The sequence below is a fragment of the Rhododendron vialii genome, chromosome 6a (genome assembly GCF_030253575.1).
Source record: "Rhododendron vialii isolate Sample 1 chromosome 6a, ASM3025357v1".
NCBI lineage: Eukaryota > Viridiplantae > Streptophyta > Magnoliopsida > Ericales > Ericaceae > Rhododendron > Rhododendron vialii.
In genome coordinates, this window is record NC_080562.1 from 37766439 (window position 1) to 37792100 (window position 25662).

At 38.7% G+C, this 25662-nt stretch overlaps 2 protein-coding genes across 5 annotated transcripts; both read right to left on the bottom strand.

Moving 5' to 3' along the window:
* Positions 1-2536: 2536 nt before the first annotated feature.
* Positions 2537-10542, bottom strand: LOC131331536 (probable beta-1,3-galactosyltransferase 14). The gene is made up of 7 exons (XM_058365540.1): positions 9893-10542; positions 7289-7441; positions 7119-7201; positions 6903-7002; positions 5753-5866; positions 3513-3655; positions 2537-2939 (listed from the first exon to the last, which is right to left on the bottom strand). Exons 1-7 carry the CDS (start codon positions 10231-10233, stop codon positions 2854-2856), a joined length of 1020 nt encoding a protein of 339 aa, XP_058221523.1. The 5' UTR covers positions 10234-10542; the 3' UTR covers positions 2537-2853.
* A 665-nt stretch (positions 10543-11207) lies between these two features.
* On the bottom strand, positions 11208-25237 carry LOC131331537 (increased DNA methylation 1-like). 4 transcript variants are annotated; one of them, XM_058365543.1, is made up of 11 exons: positions 24948-25232; positions 22996-23071; positions 19745-22895; positions 16696-16819; positions 16351-16433; positions 15516-15760; positions 14202-14288; positions 13760-13859; positions 12436-12643; positions 11743-12340; positions 11208-11674 (listed from the first exon to the last, which is right to left on the bottom strand). In XM_058365543.1, exons 3-11 carry the CDS (start codon positions 22718-22720, stop codon positions 11623-11625), a joined length of 4473 nt encoding a protein of 1490 aa, XP_058221526.1. In that variant the 5' UTR covers positions 22721-22895; positions 22996-23071; positions 24948-25232; the 3' UTR covers positions 11208-11622. The 4 variants fall into 4 exon arrangements, with proteins under 4 accessions (XP_058221526.1, XP_058221527.1, XP_058221525.1 ...); XM_058365544.1 differs by lacking the exon at positions 22996-23071 and having other exon boundaries at positions 12442-12643; positions 24948-25237; XM_058365542.1 differs by lacking the exon at positions 22996-23071 and having other exon boundaries at positions 11208-11697; positions 11766-12340; positions 24948-25237.
* Positions 25238-25662: the final 425 nt, after the last annotated feature.

A 25662-nucleotide genomic window follows, 5' to 3' on the forward strand; every position in this document is an offset into this window, starting at 1 on the left:
GGGTAGGAATGTTTGGGAAATTTGAAGCTCAAAATGATAATGGAGAGTACAGATTTACTAGTAATCGTCAAGGAAAATATGAGACAAGTTTATCATGGGTGTCAGGATTCCCATTTGGTTCGGTTGGTTAGGCTCTTCCCTTTTAGTGGTACTACGTACTACCTTTATTGTATTCTAGGACTCTCATCATGCATGTTTCTATTTAATTTTCCACCACAAAGTGCCCCACAATGCAACCATATGCGTTTAGACCCACCACCGAGGTGGTAGTCCAAGTGGCTGAGGTAGCGGGCTAATTAAGAATCCTTCCCCTCTTCCACCAGTCTCGTGTTTAACTTGTATTTCGGTGGGATTCATTTCTCTCTGTGTATTGTCTTCATTAGTGGATGCTATATAGGGATAATGAACTGGTGTGTGAATTGTGGTTCATTTCTCTTTTGGAAACTTATGATGGTCTGATCAGTATTATAGCTTTGATTAACCACATGCATATAAACATGGCAAGGGGCCTTGGATTCCAGAGAGAGAGAGAGAGAGAGAGAGAGAGAGAGAGAGCCTTAAGAGTGTCTCTCTCTCCCTCATGGTTGGGCTGTTAAATTTTGTCATGTGTTGTGTATTATGTTCAGTCTTTTCAATCATTTTTTTAACTTCATTTCTACAAATCTGAACGTTTGTATCTTTGCCTCTGTTGCCTTTGTGGGTATGGGGATATATAGATTTGAGACAGTCAAAGCAAAAAAGCAAAGAAAGAACAGAAAAACTATAATAAACTGAGTTTTCTATAGCTCTACAAAATTTATTTTATCAGACTGGCAGATCAATTCGCTAAGCAAGTCAGAACAGTGACATCATTGAACCTGTTACACTAGTATACTATTCTCTCTCTCTCTCTCTCTCTCTCTCTCTCTCTCTCTCTCTCTCTCTCATATTAGTGGGGAAATGGATTCCTTTTGCAAAGACAATTGAGGAGCTGCTGCAAGAGCACGTGATGCCCATTTCGTATAATGGAAGAGAATCCATCATTTTGGGATTGAGGTCTCTCTCTCCAACAATCTTTTTTTTTTTTTTAAACTTTTCTCAGAAGATAATGAGCATTAATATTGAGCCAAAACCATCCTAAGTGACACAATTCGAGTGCGCGAGCATGAAAGTGTATTATCATATTCCAACTTAATAAAATTTGCGATAACGAGAATTGAGAAAGTAAGCGCCGAGCATTTTAAAAGATTATGTGTGACTTAGCACAGGAGCCTACCTTCATGAAAAGGAAAATGAAAAAAGCCTCCTTGTATAATTGGCTGATGTGCTTTTGGGAAACATACTACATGGAAGTAATATGAAACCTGATAGTTCTGGAGACATCACAATGGCCCAATAAAGGCCCCTATCATGGGAGGCCCGCCAACACTGATCCATCATCTTTTTCATGTTGTAAACTCGATATCCAATCCAATAGACCAACTAATCAGGAGACTAACCACCGTAATCCATTGGCGAGTTAGATTATTAAAACCAGAGCAAGACTTCGTATATAGTGACCCAACAAGTCCACCATTAATAATGGACCACCCCTATCTCTCACCATTTCCTAAATCATGTGACCTGTTTCTGAGTAAAAAAAAACCCCTTCATTTAGACTCCACCCATTCTTTTAGTACTAAATGGCCAGAATTCGCTCAAACTCTTCCCCATAAAAGTTGAACTTTTCCTTGAAAGAGTGTTTATAAAATCTAGACCGTCCAAATGCATCTGGACGGTCAAAATTATGCACACAACCAACACAACGGTTGTGCAAGTAGCATTTTTGTTTCCAAATCATTCATTTTTCAAATCAAATCTCCATCAACGCCAGTCTGATGAACCATCCACCACACAAGAGACTAATAAGGTCCAAGTCTCATAACCCAATTGGAATGGCATCAATTAACCATTAAAGCTGTGGCTATCTACTCCTAGAATAAAGCATTGGGTGGGGTAATCTGCTGGTGCTTTCCTTTTCCAGTTGGCTGTTTGGTTTTGGTTCTGTATCTGTCAATTTTTAGTACTAGAATAATTAAATTAGTCTGGTCATTTATGAGATGGTTGCTGATACAGAGCAAAAGGTATATGCCTTTTTTTTTTCCATAGCTTAGCCATGTCTAAACCACATGGATAGATTACATAGGGGTGTACCTACCACAAAACAAAGAATGGGATATGCCTTATAGCATGTTGGTTCCCTGGGATGCAAAGTACACCATGGGCAGGACCCACACTCTCCCTTTCGGATGAGAAAAAAGAGAGGGAAAATTATTCCAAGATTTTGACATGTTTGTCATGCAAGAAACAGGTTGAAAACAATAATTCCAACTTTCTAAATCATACTTCACAACTTGCGATAGTTGCTGACTAATGTTTGGAGTAGCTTATCAACGTACCCATGTCAACAACAACAAAAAGAACTCCGAAACAGCAGTAAAAGCAAATCGGAAAATAAATAAAGTAAAAAATCGCAAAGTTATCATGGTTTCAAATGTAGTCGACAAGAAGAAGAAAGTTTCCTCAATCAAGTAAAATTTATCGACAACATTAGTACAAGGAATGCAAGTCGACATTGGAGATAATGTTCCTGATTGGTTGATAGCTATTCCTAAAATATGTAACGCTAATTCTGGATGGGCCATTTGACAAACAAAACTTTCGCGCTCGATTTTGACAAATTACAAAACAAGTATAAATTAACTTTTGGAGAAAAACAGGGGCGGGAAGTCTGAAATATACAAGAGCAGAGAACCAGCTTACAACAACAAAGCCCTGCTCCCAAGAGGCCTTTGAACACAAGAAGCAGAAGTTGATGAAATGGAGGCAAGTATGTCAATCATCAGATTCTAGAGTTGGACTTTTTGAGCAGCTTTCCTTCTGATGAAGTTCCAGTAACTGTTTCTCTGGGTTACAAAGCCCTGGAAAGATGAAGGGTGATGCCACATTGTTAAGGATGTATCAAAAATAAGCAATATGAAGCAATAACTAAGTGGAGAGCACAATAGCTCACAAATATGATACCACTCAGTATTGGTTCATAAAGCTGTTGGACAGTTAAGGTCATTCAAGTTTTTATGTATTTAACTTTTATGCATGAGAACATCCTTCAAAAATCAGGTCCTTAGGAAAAATTCGTTTCGGTTCATATATTCATATGACATCCACAGATCCACTCGACAGGAAAACGACCACTAGACTAGACATACTAAAGAAACATAAATCATCCTACATTCCAAAGACTCAGGGCAACATGTCGAAACAGTTCAACTAATACAGGATTTCAGTGTCCTACGAGGTATTAACTTTTTATGCTTTCTGACTTCTTTGAATCGCATAGTCGGCTTTAAAGGGGCATCATTGAAACATGATAATATTTGTTTACTTTGTTTTCATATTGTCTCAATTATGCAAGAGGAATTTGTGCTGTATTTCAGAAACTGCCGGCAGTTCAAAAGAGGAACTGCATTCAAAATACGACAATAGTTCCCAACCTGAACACTTGGGAATATCCCAAACGGAAATGAATGATGGGGTACATTCTGATTCACATAGAAGACGATTGTTCTCGTGGTTAACATTCATTGCAAGCATCCATGCACCAATCGTAACATCTTCATTGCTGAACATCCGGAAACTGTAAATTCAAGCAAATCTGAAATCAGTATATGCAGAACTCCAAGAGGAGTATTACCCAAGAGCTTTGATCTTTGATATCCATCTAAGTCACACATGATGCTGTGGATAGGCTCGAGGCATTTGACAGAGGCCAGTCATTAAATCATATGCATTTCCAACAAGTAATTGGCACTGGACATTAAAATGAATGCATTGATCCATTCAACAAGGACTCGGAACCCAGTATCAACTTACGGCGCCCATCCAAACGTCAAACCTCTCTATAATCTAAAAGTTCGTTACTGATACATAGCGGCAAGACTTTAACATCAATATAATGCATACCCAGGAACATTAAAATATTTTGATGCTGAACATTATCTAGAAATGTATTTGATATTGAAAGAGGATTCACGTGAAATGCCAGAATATTTCATTATTGTCAAATGCTAGTTCTCCTTCCTTAGTCATCCTGAAAAACTCTAGGATCCAAATTTCATAATTGGGTATGGCGGTAGGACACATATCACATGCCCTAACTATTGTCGTATCTGGATGACATATGGGGGAATTGAGAGTCCATGTAACAGTAGTTCAAAATACATCTATTGAGAGTCCATGTAACAGTAGTTCACGTGAAATGCCAGAATATTTCATTATTGTCAAATGCTAGTTCTCCTTCCTTAGTCATCCTGAAAAACTCTAGGATCCAAATTTCATAATTGAGTACGGCGGTTGGACACATATCACATGCCCTAACTATTGTCGTATCTGGATGACATATGGGGGAATTGAGAGTCCATGTAACAGTAGTTCAAAATACATCTATTGAGAGTCCATGTAATAATAGTTCACGTGACTGGAGGCCGGTAATTACCAATCATTGCATTGAAGCAATAAAATTTCCAGTACACACAAGTCAACTAATCATAGATGAACTTGCTATTGAAACCTGATAGGTACCTGAGGTCAGAACTGCAAAAGTCTGTGTCCCAGATTTTCAAAGTAGGATTTACTGAAACGAAGACAGGCAACGGACTAAAAAACTTTTCTTAGGTTGATCTACTATGCTGAGAGAACAACCACAATTCTGAAGTATATCTTAAGTTCCTCATATATTTTATTATCGAAAACAACAAAAAGGAACGCAAATAGAAAGAAAACAAGAAAATAGAAAGACTAAAAGGGGAACAAGAAGGCCAGTAGGCCACCACAAAAAAAGCAAGGAAACATACGATTCTAACCAATCTCTACAAATCAAAAAAATAGATGAATCCTTTTGAAAGGAGGAAACCAGAATCCAAAACGATACCAAATAACAGATCTTCTCCCACATACCCCAATCTTCAACCTTCTCTCTAGCATTCGATTCTAACTATAGAACCCTAAGAACCACACCAACAATGCGGCCAACGCCACACCAAGCCCGAGCTTTCTACAAAATCCTTTACAACCCATTCATAGCTTATGGTTGCAAACAAGGAGGAACTACCCAATCTACTCTGCTTGATGAAGCCCTCCAGCATGAATATAAACTTAATGGCCATTCAATAAAATATGTTCCTGACCACATTTTCTCCAATAAATGACACCATTGAAGGTGTAAAGAGCAATTTGGCCTTCTCTTATTGATGATGTCCAATACATATGCATTTATTCGTCTCATCACGATGAATATCCAGCACCTTATCCGTATTACCCTCACAAGACACAAGTACTGACGAAAAAAGATCAGACATGACACAGATGTTTTCTAACTCTTGTGAACTATGGAGTATTCATCCTCTATACAAGGTACTTGAAATAGGAATGAACCACAAGGGTGACAAAGCAGCATACGACAATCTCATAACCATTTTAAATAGATACTACCAGTTTCAATCTAAGCATTTCCCAGGTCTACCAGTTGCACACCTGATAATAGCTTTTCGTTGAGGCAAACCAAACATGGGACTGTCAAACAATCTCCACGAATCTGGGAAAATAATCCCATCAAATCCAGCTTAAAAATAAGTTCGGATCAACGGATAGCATAAAAAGAAACAAATAACAACGCTAACGCAATAACCATAGATGACGATGAAGACGACTATGATAATGAACAAAGTGAGCTTGCCTATTGTTTCTGAGAGCAACTAAGCTTGCAACAACATCAGCAGAAAGAGCGTACAATGGACCATATGCATGGAGAAAATACTCCTTCCCTAGCAAATCATGTAGTGGCTCATACCTGCATGGATTAAAAGACAATAATCATAAGATCATCTCATAACAAGTTAAATAGTCGCTCAGCATTAAGTATGAGTTTCTGGTCATCATAAGCACTCTTTCCTCAGGCAAATGTGATGCCACAGAAAGGAGCTCCAGCTCCAATTTCCACAAATATTGCAGTTCATGGACGAAATTTTGGGGAAGCAGGATGAGACAGAATAGTGTGTCATCAATCAAGTGGAATGGTTTACAGATTGAACAAGATTTGTGCACTTGAATTGAGAACATGAGGTGCAATAGGAACAGGAAATCAAGAACATTCTAAAAAGATTGAAAATAATCTTCCTGAGGAAAAAGAAGTTCCCAAAAATATTGAGAGATTTACGGAAAAAATCAAGAGCACTAAGAAAAAGAGCCCTCCATAACCCCTGGGATTGACACTTTGACAGAACCAAGGATGGTTAATCCCAATGAATAGCAAAAGTCGTATCATTCAATCTCTTGTAAGGAACTTGCAACAGCCAGAATGATGGCTACAGAGGCTAATGGACAAGGACAGTGTATGTACACAAACTCTTTCTCCTGTATTCTGCATATTCTTTTCTGAAATTTTGTACTTCATAGTATAGATGAAAAAATGGGACATATAAATGGAAAACCATATATTTTTCTGTATTCTGCATATTCTTGCCTGGAATTTTGTACTTTGTAGGATAGATGAAAAAATTGGACAAACCATTTATTTTCCACGTATTTTGATTCTCGAAGCTTCAATGATGATTGATGAAGACAAGCCAATTACACGTGAAGGTCGATGACATCAAAAAGGAGATTGCAAATGAGGGGGTTTTATTTTTTTTTCTTTTGTTTTTTTTTGAGAAGCAGAGTACAAGAGATGGAATATAAGTATCAAATCTAGCAGTCACTAAACCAAAGCAATATACGAGGGCATCTGTGGCTCGCGAAAGTTTTCGGAAAGTGGAGATAAAAGCAATAGAAAACTGAGAATTCACATGAATCATGAACTACATGTAGTCAAACATCAAAGGACTAACCATTTGAGCTTAGGGTCTGTAAATACTGGACCCTTCTTCATGCATCCAAGATAAGTTTGAGAGTGTGGACGTTCTTTTGCCAAAAGCAGTGAAAGGCGATCTGGCAGATAGTGAAGAAGGTTGTAAATAGTTGCATTGGGGAAAAGCCATGAAAATATAGAGGATAAAGCCTGTGATAGTATAGAGCACTGCTAATGTGAGAAAAATTAGGTAAACCTGGCCTCAAATATATGTCATCGTCGGCTTTAACATAGAACTCAGAATCGAAAAGAGAATATGCAGCTTTGAAGAAAGCCAACCTGTAGAGACAAAGGTTAGTAGAGCACAATTCTAGAAAACAAACTATAGGCGCTCAGATCTGGTAAATACATAAGGTCAGCACTAACGTTTTGAATGGAAGCTTACTATACTCTTCCTCAATGTCTAACAGCATGAAGTCATCGTACTCTGCCACCTCCTTTCTGAGTTCTGACATTTTCGCTTTGTCATTGGTTCTACCAATAACAAATCTGAAAGCCAACCCGGTGGCTTCTTCCAAGCTGTGAGTCATTATTTTATTCCAACAGAGAGTTTAGCACAAAAATACTCATGAAAACAACGAGAAATAATGGACTCTTATGAATAAGCTACTAAATGTCTTCACAGTTGGTAGAACCAGGACAAATCCCACATCTGTCATCAATAACTAATAGAAGCCATATACAAAAAGATTGAAAGTTTGTACTAAAAGATCATATGCGGTATATGCCATTTTTAAGTCAATGCAAAAAGTATTTCTTCAAGAACATAGCTCTTCAATATTTGCTGACTAAACTAACAAGCACTTAGTTAATATGCCTGTCCTTTTACTTGAATGATCTGACTGCAATTTGGGATCCCATAGCTCAAGGGCCAGAACACCTAGAAAAGAGTTAAGCAGGTTCTCGATCAAGTTCATTATTTCTCCGACAATATGAAGCAAATCTAGATCTAATATGAAGAGAGCTAAGCAAACTAAAATACCCGCCCAATAGAAAAGATAATATTAAAAAACTGCATATGCACAATACATCACTACTACATCTCACACTAGGTACAACCACACAGCAAGATGTACTAGTGGCCATTTCCCAGAAACTTGTCAATTTTAAGTGCACCTACATTTAGATGATTAGGTATGCAAATATCCATTCGCTTAAGTACATATTTACACACAACCAACTACCATCCAAAAAGGACTTTCCAATAAGACAGCAAGGCATCTCAAACCTTGGCTAGTACATCCAAAATCCCACTATGTATCCCTACTAACACTTTGCAGTCAAATTAAAAAATTAAAACTGATGACTTGGGATGGATACTGCTCTGAATCTAAAAAACAAGGACAACAGCCCACATAATGAGCTACTGCTCTTCTTTGACAGCCCCCTCTTCCTGCTTTCAAGAGAACTTACCCAGGACCAGATGAAAGCCAGTCCTTTTCCATGTGCACCTTTTTTGTTTACCATTATTCTTCCACGAAACTCATGCACCCCGGGTCTTTCTCCACCACCCCACCCGTCGTTTATTTTTCCCAACAAACTTTATTGGTTCCCCCTCAACGTCCTCCTATGTCAAACCAAGTTCAAAAGTTTCCACTACTATTTCTTGAAGAGAAAGGACCGCAGAAGCCACACTTTGTAGATTTCACTTAATAACAATCCTTCTATCTTAAAGGCCCCTCCCCTATGGATGAGTGTCATATTCTTCTACTCCTTCCGTCCCAATTTGTTGTGCTTGTTTCCTTTATGGAACCTCACAAAAAATTGTCTATATCTCACAATCTATAATGTTTTTTATGATTTCAAAATCTTTGTTTAAAAGAATTAATTGAGATCTATCAAACAAGATTCATATTGAATATATAAAATACTATACATTAAAAGATATAGACAATTTTTTGAGACGTCCAAAAAAGGAAACAAGCACAACATTTTGGGACGGAGGGCGTACTTCCTATCCTACTTGCATGATTGTGCCCGTCAAAATTTGCTTTCACACAAAATCAACACTAACACACCAAATTCTTCAAAATACATAAACAACTCCATAAAACTCCGATACAATGGAAATCCACATGTTATCAAGCTACGTCAATGAATTGCCATGGATCAAAAAGTAATGCTATCCTATGATACCTACCACCATTGTCACAATGGATCACATATATACACATCACTAATATCCTGTTGAGAAATCAACCAAACCAACAAACATACCACACACGATGAACAATGAAGAACAAAAACCAAGAACACAAGACACAAAGATGTTTACGTGGTTCTCCAACTTTGCAGTTGATCCACGGCTTACACTAGTTTCCACTATGTATCGAATTATGTATCGAATTAAGATAGTACAAGATACATCAGCTCCGTATAGAAAGTATTTATAACCAAGGTTTACATCATCAATTACCGTAATACCCCTATTTAGGTTTCGGGAGCACTGTCCCCCAACCCCGTCGTGGCGCGCTGACCCTGGGCCCTCGCAATCTAACCAGGTAGGTTGAACCCAGGGGCAAAGCCAGGATTTGTATGTAGTTGGGTCATCAAATACCTAGACTTGTTGGGAATTTGATTGAGTTCGGTAATAATAAAGGGCAAAGCTTGATTTTTAATAAATCTATTGAGGTGTTTTTTGATATAGGTGAGGTCAATTGTGTCAAAATCTAATCAATTTGATAACTATTCCATGTGATTTCTTAATCTCAATGGGGTCAAGTGACCCCACTATACTCTTCCTTCCTCCGCCTCTGAACCCAAATAGTTAGCGAAGCGGGAACCAAATCAAAGTTCTTGCCAAGGAGTGTGCCAAACCATATAGCAAAGTAAATTTTAAAAACAAGTGATCAATGCACCATTTTTGTGGTTCGGAATCAAAAAGCACAACTATCTAGTGAAACATGCATCTTATTGCCAATGACCATAAATACATACACGCAATTATATAAATGAAGATAACATTTATACCGTTGAAGCCCTTGCTGATCGGACGGCATCCAGGTCTGGCGCAAAGATCGGCGCCGTCCAACCGATCCGAACCCGGTCTGAATCCCAACAAACCCCATAACCTTGTGCCTCTTTCCATCCCCATCGAAAACCCCAGCATTCCCACTTCCACCTCTCTCCCAAACAACCGACACCGATCTAGGCTTGGAGGTTTTGCAGTTAGACCCCAAGCTCGATCTCGTAATGGCGACGAAACCGAAAAGGAATCCGGTGAGGCCGATCAGGAGGCAGAGGATCAGGACCGTCGATCTCCGAGTGTAGGACGAAGGGCGGGCGTTGAAGTACTTGGGATACGTAGGCATGTTGAGCTCAAGGTCTTTTGCATTTGCGAACAAACCCTAGAAATCTAGGGTTTATATGGTTTTTGGCGATGTTGCGTTGTGGTGGAGGTCATTCCTGGGGCTTGAGAGAGACGCAATCGATGTTTTCAGTCGGAGAGAGAGAGAGAGAGAGAGAGAGAGAGAGCGAGCATTTCTGGGTAGATATCAGCTGAGCTTTCATTTTCCGGTTGATATTAACGGCAATGTAGTATTCGTTTCAACTCTGGCATTTTAATACTCCACCATAACGTTTCTGAAGACCCTCCCAGTGGTGGATCGAGTTTTAAAAATTAAAAATATGTTCGATCTTAAGTTATTTAAAGAGATAAACCTATCTAAATTGAGCTTTAAATAAGTCAAACACGAGCCAATCTTGAATTACGTGAATTCGTTAACGAATCATAAGTCGACCAAACCGAGTAATAGCTTGTTCAAAGTTGATTTAAAACCTTGACGAGTGTTTAAAAAAGTTTTGAACTTAGTTTGTTTATGTAATAAATCAATTTTGAATAAATTTTTAACTAATGAACATGGACACGTACTCCAACTCACAACAAAGGAAAAAACTAGATCCAGCGCAAAATGCCTCACCCAATGTGAAAGGCATCTTACAACTAAATTCAACAGAAAGTCTGAGTATTCTACACAGCAAATCGCGATTTTCTAATATATTGATTTGTCCTACTTATATATTAGGTTATTCAGCTTATTGGCTTAACAACTAACGTATGGTTGACAAAAATAAAAACAAAATTTGGAGGAGTAATTGGAAGGGAAGTGATTTTCACACCCCTTTTTGATATCCACACTCTCTTTTTTACAGTATATTTTAGTGTTGAAATCCACACACCTTTTTTTATATTTTAGTGTTGAAAGTAATTTTTTTTTTTTGTTAAAAGACAAAAAAAAAAGTGAATATAAAAAATTAAAAAAAAGAGTGTAAAAATCATTTTCCTAATTGAAAAACTAAAACCAATTTAAACGCTGTTAATAAAAATTGTGTCGCTAAAATGTCTTCTGGTTACTACTGTAGTTTTAAATTTTTAATGGCCCATTCTCTGTTGCGGCCGTGTTGACTGTTGGCCCTAATTCTGGAATTATCTCCAGATGCTAGCCTTCCCTTCTTTTTTTTCTTTGGTAAACACATTTACATACCAAGAAAATGCAAAGCAGATTTTTTTTTGCTAGGCATCTCTCTCTCTCTCCTGAGGATCTGATGGATAGGGGTATCCTCTCCAGTGAGGCATTGGCGGTACAGCTCTCAGCCAACATGCTATCCTTTTGATCCTCTTTTCCAGCAATATTCATCCCGCTATCTGCAATATGTGTCTCACGTCCTACGGCAACACCTATTTTTCCAAACATTTAACTTTATTTATCATTATTTTGCAACACACCAGCTTCACGCGACTGTTCATCCAAGGTTAGTTCTTTCTCGTCATGCGACTGTTCATCCAAGGTTAGTTCTTTCTCGTCATATGTTCATCCAAGGTTAGTTCTTTCTCGTCATACACAACCACGGATTCAACACCACAAACCATTTCAAGTTGAGATATCTGCGGCAGTTCATCCAACCTTACTTCTTTCTCGTCATACGTAACCACAGATTCTGCGCCACAAACTATTTCAATTTGAGATTCCCCTGCCATTCTATCGGGTTCTTCGCAGGACAGCTTTGAAAAATGCTCCGTCCAATTATCATCTTGCCCTTTCTCTACCTGCATGTCGTCATACGGAACCACAGATTCTGCGCCACAACCTATTTCAAGATGAGATCCCCCTGCCGTTCTATCCGGTTCTTCGCGGGACAGCTTTGAAAAATGCCCCGTCCAATTACCATCTTCTCCTTTCTCTACCAGGATGTCGGTGCCGCCCGTATGCCCAGTTGCTGTTCGAGTGACATCTTCCAGTGGAGGGCTTCCATCAGATTGCCTTGTAAAATTATGCCCGGTTGCTGTTTGAGCAGCATCTTCTTCCAGTGGAGGGCTTCCATCAGGTTGTCTTGTAAAATCACCAGCGGGCCCTCCTTCAGAACAAGCAACTGTTTCGGTTGGATCATCCGAGCTCAAAGGTGTAGCATGTCCTGATCCTGCGTTTCCCAAGAAACTATAATATAGTTTTGCCCATACAAAAAAGAAAGAAAGAATAGGAAGGTATATAGAGAATAGCGAATGAAATGCGCACCCCCACCTCCTCGTTGACTTGTTTCCTGGTTTTCAAAAATGGGCTTCTTCAACCATACTGTTCCGGGAAATACCATCAAGTTGATATTACTCAGGCTCCTTCTCTCACCATCTTCCAAGGATTGGAAGCCAAACCCAAGAGTCCATGTTTCCACAAGACTGGGAATGGCAGATATCACGAGCTTTTCAACCTTGAAAGATTTTAGCATCTAAAACCACGACAGAGCAAAAAGGGAACAGTACAAATTACATGGACAATGAATGAAGAAGCAATTAGGAATATGAAGAAAAGGCTTAGCATTTAAGTGGCACAGTTGTTTGAAATATGGAATGTCAGTTCAGTTAACTAGAGGCTTGTCAACATAAACAGTGGTGCCGCTAGTAAGGGAGGTGTGGGATCAGTTGACCCCGCGGGAAATGCAAAATTTTCTCTAACTATATGCTATAATTCCTTTATCAGTTTATGTGACCCCATAAAAATATAGCAGTGAACCCATCTATCAGTGCAAAACATGGAAATAATATCTTCTGTAATGTAAAGAATACCCACTGCTTTGGGGCCGTTTGTTATTCATGGCTGTGGTGGCATATGGATCAATGGTTGTGTAGCAGCATTTAGGTGCAGTGAGATTGTGGTTAACTCCTATGGAGAGGAAGGTGGTACTCTTTTCTTTTTATCGCCTTTTTTATTCCCAGTAAGGAAGTTGATACTCTTATAAGCTTATTGATGGGTTGGGAAGGAGTTTGGGTAGGCATAAATTTCTTCTATCGTACTCCCTCGGTTCATTATTGTTGGTCCCTTTTGGAAGTTCCAACTTTTTAAGGAAACATGTGATGATTACACCTACATTCAAATTTAATGACATCATTTCCACCATTGCCTCTATATTCTACCTACTTTACAACACTTATATTCACTTATGACTTAAGAGGGACACTTTTGTGAAATCATCAAATTTCCACTTCCACTTTTAGAGGACCAAAATTATGGAACATCCCAAAATGGAACAATATTAGGAATGGAGGGAGCATGAGAAAAGAAAAAGGTAATCAGAAATTGAATGCATTTTTTCCTTCACTTTTGAAATTTGAATATATGGAAGCCACTGCACATAAACATGTTTATTTCACTTACTCGCACGGATCTATCAGTAATTACTTTTTCTCCATGTTTACTAAAGAACTATTGTGCATAGACGAATAAAAAGATTTTATCCTTACTTTTGAAGAATAAATTATTGCAAGAGTGAACAGCTCATAATAGAACGAACCCGCATTTCTTTGTAATGAGAGGTCAAGGATACAGTCCTGATGGGAAAAAGTACCTCTTCAATAGAATTCATAAGGCGCCGACACATTCCCTGGCGCCGATACAAACTGCAAGTTGCAATAAGGGGCATCTCTGCAACTGTTACTCCATGGATCCTGCATTACAATTGATGCTAAAATATGAAGTAGCATTGCAATGGATTATCGATTATTGCAAGAAATTTAGCAAAAGGGTAGGAACAATGAGAAACTACCAGTAATTTGGATTTTGGACAAGTAAAAACATTCTAACCATTCTATTTGATATGTTGGTAATTTGAAAAGTACCAAGAGGGAAACAAAGTCCCCTACTGATTAGTATTACTTAATGGTAACTCCTTACCACAATTCTTGAAAATGGAATCATACAATTATCATGACATGGAATAAGGTCATCAATGGTTTTCAAAGGGAAGATTCTGAAAAGAGGCAATATAAGGAACAGCTAAAGAGAACTACCTGATTGATGCAACAGACATCAGCACATCGTCTTTCTCCAAAACCATTGTATAAAATCCATGATAATTCAGACGTGCGAATTCTGATCTGCTTAAAGACGAAGGATTACAACCAGCGGTAAACGTTGAGTACAACCAACAAAACAGTTATTAATGTGAAAGAACGGAGAAGATGTTACGAGGTCCATAGACTAATTTAGTCAAGAAATGATGCTAACAAAGGACAAATAAATAACAAAATTTAATAGAGTAAAAAAATCTAGGCCCAAAAATCAATAGAAATTCGCCTGCATGTAGACACAAGTGGTCTATACATAGTACAAACTTATCATCCTTGCTACGATTTTGAGTTGCGGTCAAAAAAATTAACTCTTGCGTGCTTGGCACAACTGCAAAGTGCAAATCGCCACAGGACTTGCGAATGTTAAAGTAATTGTGTTGAATAAAACACAGTTTGGTTCGATTGAACTTCAAAACATTTTAAATTGCCATACTACAATTTACTACCATCTAATTTATGCCGTGTTCTCTTCCCTTTTCAAAAAATTCCTTTTAGATTCCCCCTACTTCCAACATTTCTCTCTCTATCTCTCTCCACTTATTACCCCTACCATTTTTCAAAAAACTTTTCAAATACCAAACCAAACACAGCATTAAAAATTACAATGCAAATACAGTCCCCTGATTTTTTCATAAATAACCATAAGTTGTGTAACCTCTGAACACCATATTACAAAATCCACAATACTTTCATCAGAAGGCCTTTGACACTCTATGAAAACTACGCCAAAACCACACGGCATAAGTCCAATCTTGATTTCCATGCTATAAATATATGATTGTCAAAGTGCAATTTCCACTATGCATATTTTAATTGGTGCAAATTTATCCATTAAAAGGTAAAGAGTTCAGAAGATCCGACCAAGCCTTTTGACCTTTGGAAAAAAGTTCCGTTACCTTTTAAGTCCATCAAATAGTTCTCAATAAGTTCTACATTAATAATGGTCCGCCCAACGAATTTACCACTAAGGTCTGGTAAACAATCTGACACAAGTTGGCATCGTATATGCATCCATAGAAGGAAGTAACAATCAAAATATGGCATTCAGAGTTTCCAATAAGACCAAAAATTTAACGACTGCCAACAATTGTGCCTGCGTGCATGTGTGTGTGTGTGTGTGTGTGTGTGTGTGTGTGTGAGAGAGAGAGAGAGAGAGAGAGAGAGAGAGAGAGAATTAGATGGAGTTCAATAAGTTAAGACATCCTAGAAATAAGATACAATGGGGAATTTCTGCAAAAAGGAGAAAGAACTCACCCCCAGTTGTATACAACATGGGGTATCATGTCTATGCCTGTCCTTGGATCCACCATGGGGAGAAAGCATTCCTCCATAATTTTTAGAGCAACAGCCAGTTTTGAGTTGCATTCTGCCTTCAAAGCAACAAACCTTTGGGCAGAATGAACTCTTTGATCCCCATAAATGCACCTCAGAAGTGTCCAAGAGAAGCCATCAGAAAGAAGATTGACAAGCCCGATCTGAGATTGAAGGCCTAAGTAAACCTGCATTCAACAGTACGTCACATTCTCTTAAAATCCAGAATGGAGGCAGCAAATACAGAAAAGAAGAAGTAAATTCAGTGAAAACTGGAGCTATTGAAACTAGAATGCTAAAAGTGACTAATCAGACCACAATAGCCACATGAATGCACATAATTTATTGAGGAAAGGCACTAGAGGTGCCACTGCCACCCTTACGTAGTAACCACACAAATCTGAACTAATCCCATCTTTTTCTCTTTGTGGTCTAAGCAATGAACTTCTCTCAAGGGTGTCTCCGCCACAGACATGACACCTTTTTTTGTCAAGGAACATAGCACCTTCTTTGAAATAACTGTCCATGCTTCTAATTCAAAAAGATGTTCTATCCATCCAACCATTATCCATTGAACCCGCCCTGAATAACAGAGTTATGAAATCTTCTTGAAAGGTGATCTCATTCAATATATTTGATAAGGAAACAACATGCCACAACCGCTTTTAAGCCTGTAATTAATTAACTTCACAGACCTATATAACAAACATGCTCTCTTGCGAATTGCCATGCGTCTTTTAAATGAACTGACAATGTTTCTAAATACAAATTTGTTTACCTCTTGACAGCTTTCCCCACAAAACCAGGTATTAGAAGCCACTTGTTTACACAGACCCTTCCCTTTCAGGCATGCCTCATGATCTGTTGACATGCACTGCTATAATCAGAAGTAGAAATCCAGAAATCTGGGGAAACGAATCATGGCCAAGTAGATATCCTCAATGGTGAAACTATCCATCAACTTTTTACTAGTTGTAATCAAAGTGTCAATCCTACCATTAAGATATATAACTCAATATAACATTTGGACTTGTCAAACGCATAGACTACTCAAAGATATGTAAGGGCATTCACAGTACGTTAAAATCATATAATCCCCTATGAGTCAGGAGGAGAAATTTACATTTATTCTCACACTGCGAACACTTCAATGCGTCGGGTGATTTTGAAGCCTCTTTATCATGAACCACATCACCACAAATCCGACAAGTGCAGTTTGAGCAATACCAATTTCCTTCTGGGAGTTCCTGAAGGAAACAAAATTGGGTTAATTCAATGAACATGGCCCAACCAACATTAACCTCTCACATGCAAAAAAATCCCAAACAAAGCCTAGAAAATGGCAACATCATACATGAAACTATTTATCAAAACATAGTAAGGAAATCTACAACATAGAGGGAAATGCAAGGGACAGAGGGAAATACCATCTCTCAAGATGGGCAATGTCTAGATCTGGAACCAAAATAAAAATATTCCAAAGAACAAATATTCCCTTGCCCAAGGACCATCATAAGAGTAATTATAGCCCAACCAGTTCATTGCAGAACAAGAAAAGCGTGCACTTTCTGAGTGAAGGATATAAACAATGAAGACGCAGAACTGAACACAAAAACAAAACCCTAGATGCAAGCACAAAGGAAGATCTTAGTCTCTGATATAGAGTACTTTCAAAACATAAAAAGAACAAGAGTTTTACTCAGTAAAATACAACGCAGCAATGAAAACTCGAAGTGAATGACTGAGTTTTGGAGCACAAGACCAAATGATTAACCCACTTCAAAAGAGAGGTTCTCATCAAACCTCAGTCTGGTAAATTGCTGATCCAATTCAGAGAAAACATGAACATCTCCATGTCTCCATCATCTTGATCTTCTTCTATGATCATATCATCCATCATTGTCAAACTATGACTATCGTGCTGGAGGTATAACCGCCTTTAGAGCAAGTTAGAAATATACGTAAGGAACTTCTAGGGCCACACAATGAATCTCACCAATTTTATTGAAACTACCAAATTGCCCATGGCGTTTTCCCTATTATTTCTTTCCTTCTTTCCCCTCTCCAAAACTTGTGAGCGTGCTATGCTCGTGCCCATGTCGTGCTCATGCCCATGCCGTGCCCGTGTCCTCATGTCATGCTTGTGTCGTGACGTGCTTTGTGGCATGCCTGTGCCACAAAACTACAGCCTGGCCCGGACCATTAATCAAACATGTCGTGCCGTACCGTGCCCCTTCTAATTGTTGTGTGTCGTGCTCATGCCGACCTGACCAAATTTAAACCTACAAGTATTAACTTCTAGGTCTCTAATATCAAGCTTGATTTGAGAAATTTACATTTGTATTGCAAATCCAAACTCGTAAAATTTAGCATTATCATCTCTCCACTTATCGCATATCAGACGTCAAAAGCCTTGGCAATAACTCATAATATTGCTTTAAGATTTTTTTTGATAATTATAATTTATTAATTTAAGATTAAAGGAGAAAGACTTTACGGACTTTTACAAGAGATAAACGCAGAATTGAGTTGCAACGGGAGCATTTGCCTAAATTCGGAAAAGGCAACATAATTTTAAGACCCATGGAATCACAACCCTAGGATTTTTTTTTTTTGATAAGTTAATCACAACCCCAGGATTAATAACCTACAATGGCCCCTTATCATTAGTGTCCTATATTCTATGGGATACTGAAGTTGTGATGATTCTAAATCTTTTTAAGGTATAATGCTTTTAAGAAAATGGAATCAGTGTGCTTCCTTTTGGTACATAGATTACTATTAGATCATGCTTCTAAATTAAGACTCAGTAATAAAACCTCTCTCGTATGGAAGGTTGTTTCAACTTTTATGTGACAAACAATTATGACATAAAAAGTTCTAATAATCTGAATCTTCACATAGCTCTTTGCCTTCTAGATAATATTTCAACGTAAGTAAGCAATTCTTCATTCCTATTTCTTAATCTGTAAAAACTAGTTTGAAAAGTTTCCAAGATGTGGCCAATGCAACAAATTGGCAATATCTCGGAGAATGATCTCAAAGAATCTCTCTCATTCTTTCTAGTCTTACAATTCCCCTTCAATTCTTGTGTAACCGTTTCTCATATTTTTATTAGGTAGACGGAAGCAAGGAACAACTAAGTAAGGTGCGGACGTTTGATTGCCACAGAAGGACCACCTAGGCAGTGGAATGTTGGAAGCCGCCAAAGCGCCAAGGCAAACTTCAGTTAGAAAGTCATGTCATGAGCACCTGCCCAGGTTAGCAGTCATGCACCTACTCAAGCAGGTGGGAGCAAATTCCACTGATTTACAATGTTGCAATAAGCTTTGTTGAGTTGAGTTGCAGTGGACGGTAGTCCGAGACTTGATACACCACAATGCAAAAGCATCATAAGAGAGCAATATTTTGTGAAATAGTTTCCCAATGGTTATAAATACAAATTACCACTTGAATTGAATCTTACTTTGCCATTGAAAACCAAATTATAAAAGTCATATGCAATGGTGTAACATTACATAATACTAGGCATTGTTTAACCCACGCAGTATTGTCTATGTAAATTATTTAACTCATGTGATACAATATCGTATGAATGCACGAAGTCAATTGTTCAGGTCAATGTCTCAAATTAAAAGTATCCAAGTCTCAAGGTTAAACAGCTCCTTAGAACATCAACAAGAAAGCAAGAGTTTTCTAGACTTGGTTCCTGTGTCATTATTTACAATATTAACAATTTGAAACCATTAAGAGTTAAAAAAAACACGGGAGTAGCCAATAATTTTGACCTCTGCAGGCATTAAAGGGACCCGGAAATTAACCCAGCACATGTTTCTAATTTCTCACACTAGCATTAATTCAAGATTATTTTTCTGTAAAGATTTACATGACAACAACGTTTAAGTACCAACCTATGAAACCATACAACGTGTTGTAGGCCAAAGCCAACTATATAGTTGAGGGACAGCACATCCTCCATGTGTTTTCAAAGGAACGGAACATAAAATGCACAACCTTAACGGCGCACGTTTGAAACTACTTAAGCATCTACGAGGAAGTCACCAAACACAGGCATAGAGCAGAATGCAGTAATTACTGTACCAATCGGGGAACAAGAGAAGGAACTAATCAAGCACATGAAATAAGAGCTGTAAAGCAACCAAATGACGAACCTTTACATACAAGCATGCCTGATGAAAAGTAGATGGACAGTTATCACAGCATATCAACTCGCCCCCATTGCCACACAGACCACAACTATCATCATTCTGATCCACTTCATCAACTTGAACGGCTTGGGTGGCATTTTTCCGGGCCCTGTACTCCGTTGACCAAGCCTCAAGTTGGCATAAGGTGAATGGCTTACCAGACTCCATGACAAGATTGACACAAGGACGGCTTAGCCTGAAACCAGCATGACTTTTGAATTCAGAGAGAGAGACCGTCTTATTGCAACACTTACACAAGATCCCATCGCGAGTAACCAAGCCATCTTTAACCACATATTCATCCTTCGGATTCCGGTATTGGATGACTTCATTAAGAGAAATAACCCCCGTCTCAATCAACCAAGACAATACCGTTCTTACACCAATGATGGGCCATTTTCCTTCCATGTATTTCCCGCCCTTAACCATACTCCTAGGAAGCAACCTGCACCTGCCCTTTTGGCTCTTGTATTTTCTCAAAGAGTCTGTTTTGTTGAATTTCTTTGAGGGAGTAGAGTGTTTGGTAGTGGATTTGAAGGTTTTAGTTTTTATGACAGCTGAAATCAAAAGATCATCATCTTGAAGCTGGCATGTAGTTGATCCAGCTTGATTGCGATTTTCAGGTTCTTCTGATTCCATATCTTGCCTTGAAGCTTCATCAGCGTCATCATGAGGAAACTTAATCAATTTCTTAGACTTGCGACGGACCTTCCTAAATTTTGACTTTTCACAACTTCTACCACTTCTTGCATTAGTAGCTATCAAATACTCCCGGACTTCTCCAGAGTGTGACTGTATGCTACTGTCATCAATTTTATGTCCTTCAGCCTTATTAGTAGACAAATTGAACCTCTCATTTTGATGCAATGTGGCCAGTTTGCTTTTGGATATCTTTCTGGATTTCTCAACTTCCTTCCTTTTCACAATAGCATCCGCTGCACAAGATGCACCTTTCATTCCAAATTTGGAAATGTCCATGCTCTGCCCATGGACCTTTCCAACAAATCCAGCATGTTGCACGAACTCTTTATCATAGGAAACCACCAAATGGCTGTCTTCAACAAGGGGAGGTCTGAACAAAACACCATCTAAACAAGTACTCAGTGACGGATAAGAATCTCGGTCATTAAACTGAGATAGACCCTCATTTCTGCAGTTTAGATGGTTACAATTGACTTTTCTGCAGAAACTTCTACCTCCTCCTTCTGAATATCCCATGGATACAGATTCATCTACTTCCGAAGCCATTGCTTCGTCGTGGTCAGATCTGCGTCTATCACCACCTGGGGAGCTTGTGCCACTATCTTGATGAGGAGAGACACTTTCAGACCCACCAAACTTGATATCTAACTTTCCAACAGTGACGGGAACATCAAACAGCCAACTATTGGAATGGTCACAAGTGCTATCTGCCCCAAAAGCTTGTGAAGAGTTCAGATCCTGTCCGGTTCTCTTGTCCCCAGAGATTTCCCTACGTCGAGTTCCTATCCCACTAACAGTATCTCTGAATTCCGTGCACTTTTCGTCATGCAAATAAATTGATACTCCTTTCAGAGCTTTCGCTGCCCCCCCATGCAACTGTCCAAAATTTTCAGAAATTTTATGACCACAGTATCCATTGCTGACAGGGTAATTCCCCTCGGAATTTGTTAGCATGCTTTCACTGACCAGAGAAGAACCATGAATACAATTTAGTGAATGTCTCTCACACTGATTTCCAATACTATCCACATCTTTCAAGGACAAAATGCCATCATCTTTGGCAGACGTATCAAGCAATATCATCCTCCTTGCTTTGACTACTTTTCCTGCTCTTAGCCTACCCCACTTCTTTTCAATGAGTACCATATTGGCAAAGGGGTCAAGAAGACACCACCGATGCGCTAGTGCAGTAGTAGTTTCCGTATTAATCTCTTCCTCTTCAATTTTGCTAAGTGTAAGTGATAGATCGGACCATAAATCGGTCATACTAGCCCACTGCGTACCCTCTTCCTCCACAATTACACCTTTGCTGGCTAACAAGCTCTGACCACACAAGTTCCAAGCTTTATAAAACTCGCGAATGGGTTTTCCACCCTGAGGTGACAAATAACTCCATTTGCTACCGTTTTTCCTATCTAGTCTTTTACGGCTCCCAATCTCCCATCCTGCTGCTCTGAGTAAGCTCTGCATGTGGCTGCGTAGAAGAGGACTGGGATCCTTTTTGAATGCTCTATTGGACAATATTTTATCTTTGGCCACTTTATGAATGTTGGATGACTTATTTGCAGTGACAGCAGGTGGACTTGTAACCAAAATCTTGGTTGCAAAGCTCTCCTGAGAAACGGGTGAAGCAATTGCTTTACTTGCACTGCCTTCCTTCTTATCACTTCCATCCAAGCTCGAAAGCCCACACTTGGAAACATTCCTTCCAATCATAATGCTTCTTGAGCTAGTCTCTGCAGGTCGCCTGAGCAGATAACAGCTGGAAGTAACACTGTGACTGGATGATTCAACGATACGACACGTTACAGAGTGACAAACAAATTTTGAATCTGATTCAGACATACTAGAAACGACCCTGTTCAAAGAAGCTGACGAATTCAAAATTGCTTCAGAGTAAGGTCTGCAATGAGAAAGGTCGTCATCTGATAACTTTATTCTTTTACCATTCACCTCGTGGTCCTTCCTCATTAACAATGCAGAATATTCTCTTGAATCCTCCTTTACATTACAAGAATCCACCTTACTTGTTATGGCTGAGATTTCACTGTTCGAACAAAACTTATCTGCTTGTCTACTAAAATCACAGTCAAAATTAATAGCTCCAGTAACAAGACACCTCTTACTAGTTCTGTCATGGTCATTTCCAAAGAACACCTCTGAGAAAATACGATGGTCATTGATTGACCCCTGAAAACCATCGTCATGCAAACCCTCAATTTCTTTGCTGAATAACATCTTTACCAACTTATTGCGTAATATTTCACCACCAGTGTTGTTCTTGTTTTCCTCTAACCAATCAACACCAGTACCAACAAGCCGAGTATACCTCAATGTGAAAACATAATTCACATTTCACAGGTCCACCATTATGGAGCTCCAAGGACAACCCACCCAATAAATATCGTGACATCTGCAACCACAAACAACAGTAACAAAAAAAATATTATAAGCAGACAAAGAATCATACATCTCCCAGCTTGCAAAGCTCTCATGTCACGAGAATCAAAGACCTCTCAGTGATGCCCTACAACTAATCCTTAAACCTCCCGGCAATCGCCGACGGAGCTATCTAGTCTCCAGTATTTTCTGCAATATATTTGAAATAAAGAGAAAGAAGACTATGTCCATTTCAAGTCAAAACTGAAGAAACAAAAGTGTGTGTTTACTCGTGTGGATGTGAGAGAGTGAGTAGCTAATCAATACCATATAAAGCCCAACAAACATAAACAAGTTATGATTGTGTGCACTTGCACGTATATGGGAGAGGGGAATAGGTAATTCATAGTAAAGGAAACAAAAATACATAAATAAGTATCACGGCTCACTTTATAACTTTATATCTCAACTTGTTTGACTCCAACCAAAATTAAATTAATGCCGAATTATACTGAAAAGAGGAAGGCCACTTCCTGGAGCGCAGTTTAACACAAGCTCCAGTTTTGCAAATACGTATGTCGACACAACATGCCATGGGTGTGGCGGACAATTCTGAGTTTTTTTTTCATTTTGTTTTACTTTTTTATGAGAGAGAGAGAGAGAGAGAGAGAGAGAGAGAGAGAAGAAGAAGAAGAAGTAAATTCCTTACCAACATGGCAATACACTAAAATCCAAGAAAATTATTGTACTGAATATTTTGCATTGTCAATGTACTAGTAAAATAACATAATAAATTTTTACTTGCATATATCCATATTTAGTTTCTTATCCATTAGACGTCCTATCTCTGAACCTGTATTTAATTACCGGAGCCCATGTAGTACGAAAGTTTGGAGTTTGGTGTGTTCAAACCCTAGATACACAAGTATCCAACCACAACAGGGTCCAAGTAAGAGTCATAGACTTCAAGTGCTGAGTAATGGTCTTTATTTACTTTTTTTTGCTGGGAATTTAATAAGCACTGCATATTAAAAGATGCACCTTTTAGATAAGGTATGTTAACCACAATTAAACATGAAAAGAGAACACCAAGACTCCAAGTTCAGACCAACCATTACAGCCATAACACTACGACTTCAGAATACACCAGAAAAAGAAAATTTTAAACGATTCAGATAAGTGAAGAATGTTGGGGACCGTGGGTCACACACACACAACCCAGACACAGAAACGTAATGTGATTTGGCCAGAATGCCCTATTAACAAGTCGGATACAATATACACATGCATGTATAGGCAGGAACAGAGGAAGAGCCGAGGGTCATTAAAACGCGTGAGAAATCCGCCGCCGCGCATGCAATATCAACTGTTGGCAGCTGATTGACACGTGGAAGGACCCTCTCTCATTAAGGGAAAAACGCCAACAACAGAACCTCCGTTGCTTCCATTATCCTGAAGGAAATCTAATGCATTCATGCAAATCATAGCAATCGATTCCCTCCATTATTGCCCAAGTATTCAAATGAAGAAAATGCAAATTTCTAATTGTACAAGACAGCACATCTGCACAATGCATGGCACAACTGAATGGACTAAAATCCAAAATAGGAATCATCTATCTATTCTAATATATAAAGGAAGAGCACTAGTTTGGTGTCTCCAATTTTTTAAGCCCCGTAACAAAATTCTATAATTGCCCTCTAAGAATTAAGTATTTATGACTATTTTCACCCCAGAAATAGGCTCACAATTGGGAGAAGAGAAGAAATCTAAATTGCACTAATAATTAACATCTAGAAGGGAAAAAAAAAAATCGATGAAATTTATATGCTAGTGCATGTGTGTGTATATCGAGAAGTACCGAACGGGGAATTTAGTAAAATTCCAAATCAAGGAAGGATTAACCAATCCTTATCTGTATATATTGCGAAATTGAGGAAACCAACGGTACGATAACGTCAAAATCGACGAAATGAAGGAAATGATGAGATACTTGGACCAGCAATCGAGCTCTCGAACTGCATGTTCCACCATTTCAGTCACAGAATACTCCATTTAAAAAAATAAAAATAAAAAAAACCCTCACCTTTTCACTGCCGATCAGCAGCCGCGAGAGATTGTGGCTTCAATTAGGGTTTCGAATCTCGGTGCGTTACGTTAAGGAGAGAGAAAGAATCAGCAGAGAGAGAGAGAGAGAGAGAGATTAGAGAGAGCACGCAAAGGGGGCTTCGCCACCGTCACACTTGAGAGATGATGGCTTGGGAAAACCCGAATATTGCTCCCACGTACTACTACAACAGATTGAAACCTGCCTCTCTCTCTTTCTCTCTCTCTCTCTCTTCACTCTCTTTGCACTTCCATGTGCGTTTATGACATTATCTATGTGAAAAACATAGAGAGTATCCCTTGCCTTGCTACTCGAGCTTTGTCTCTTTGTTACTATTTTTAACACAAGAGACTGCTACGTGGAGACATTTTCAGTATTAACAAATATTTTTAGCTTGTTCTTAGCGGTATTAATTATCAATACATGTTCTGAACCGTCATTTTTCCCGAAATGTTTACATGGATCTCCACCTATTTTTTTTTCATGTACTACTAGTATTTTGTTGTTATTGTTCTTTTCTTTTTTGTTAGTCAACTCTAATGAGCAAAAGGCTGTCAACTTTGAACTTTTCTTTCACTGTTTTTATAAACCTTTTTCGTTTGGTCTTCCGTGGCGCATATCCGCGACCAATGCAAAGATAAGTCAACCGGTTGTGGTGGTTTGATCGCGGTGTTTTGAGGGAGCCGTGGAAGAG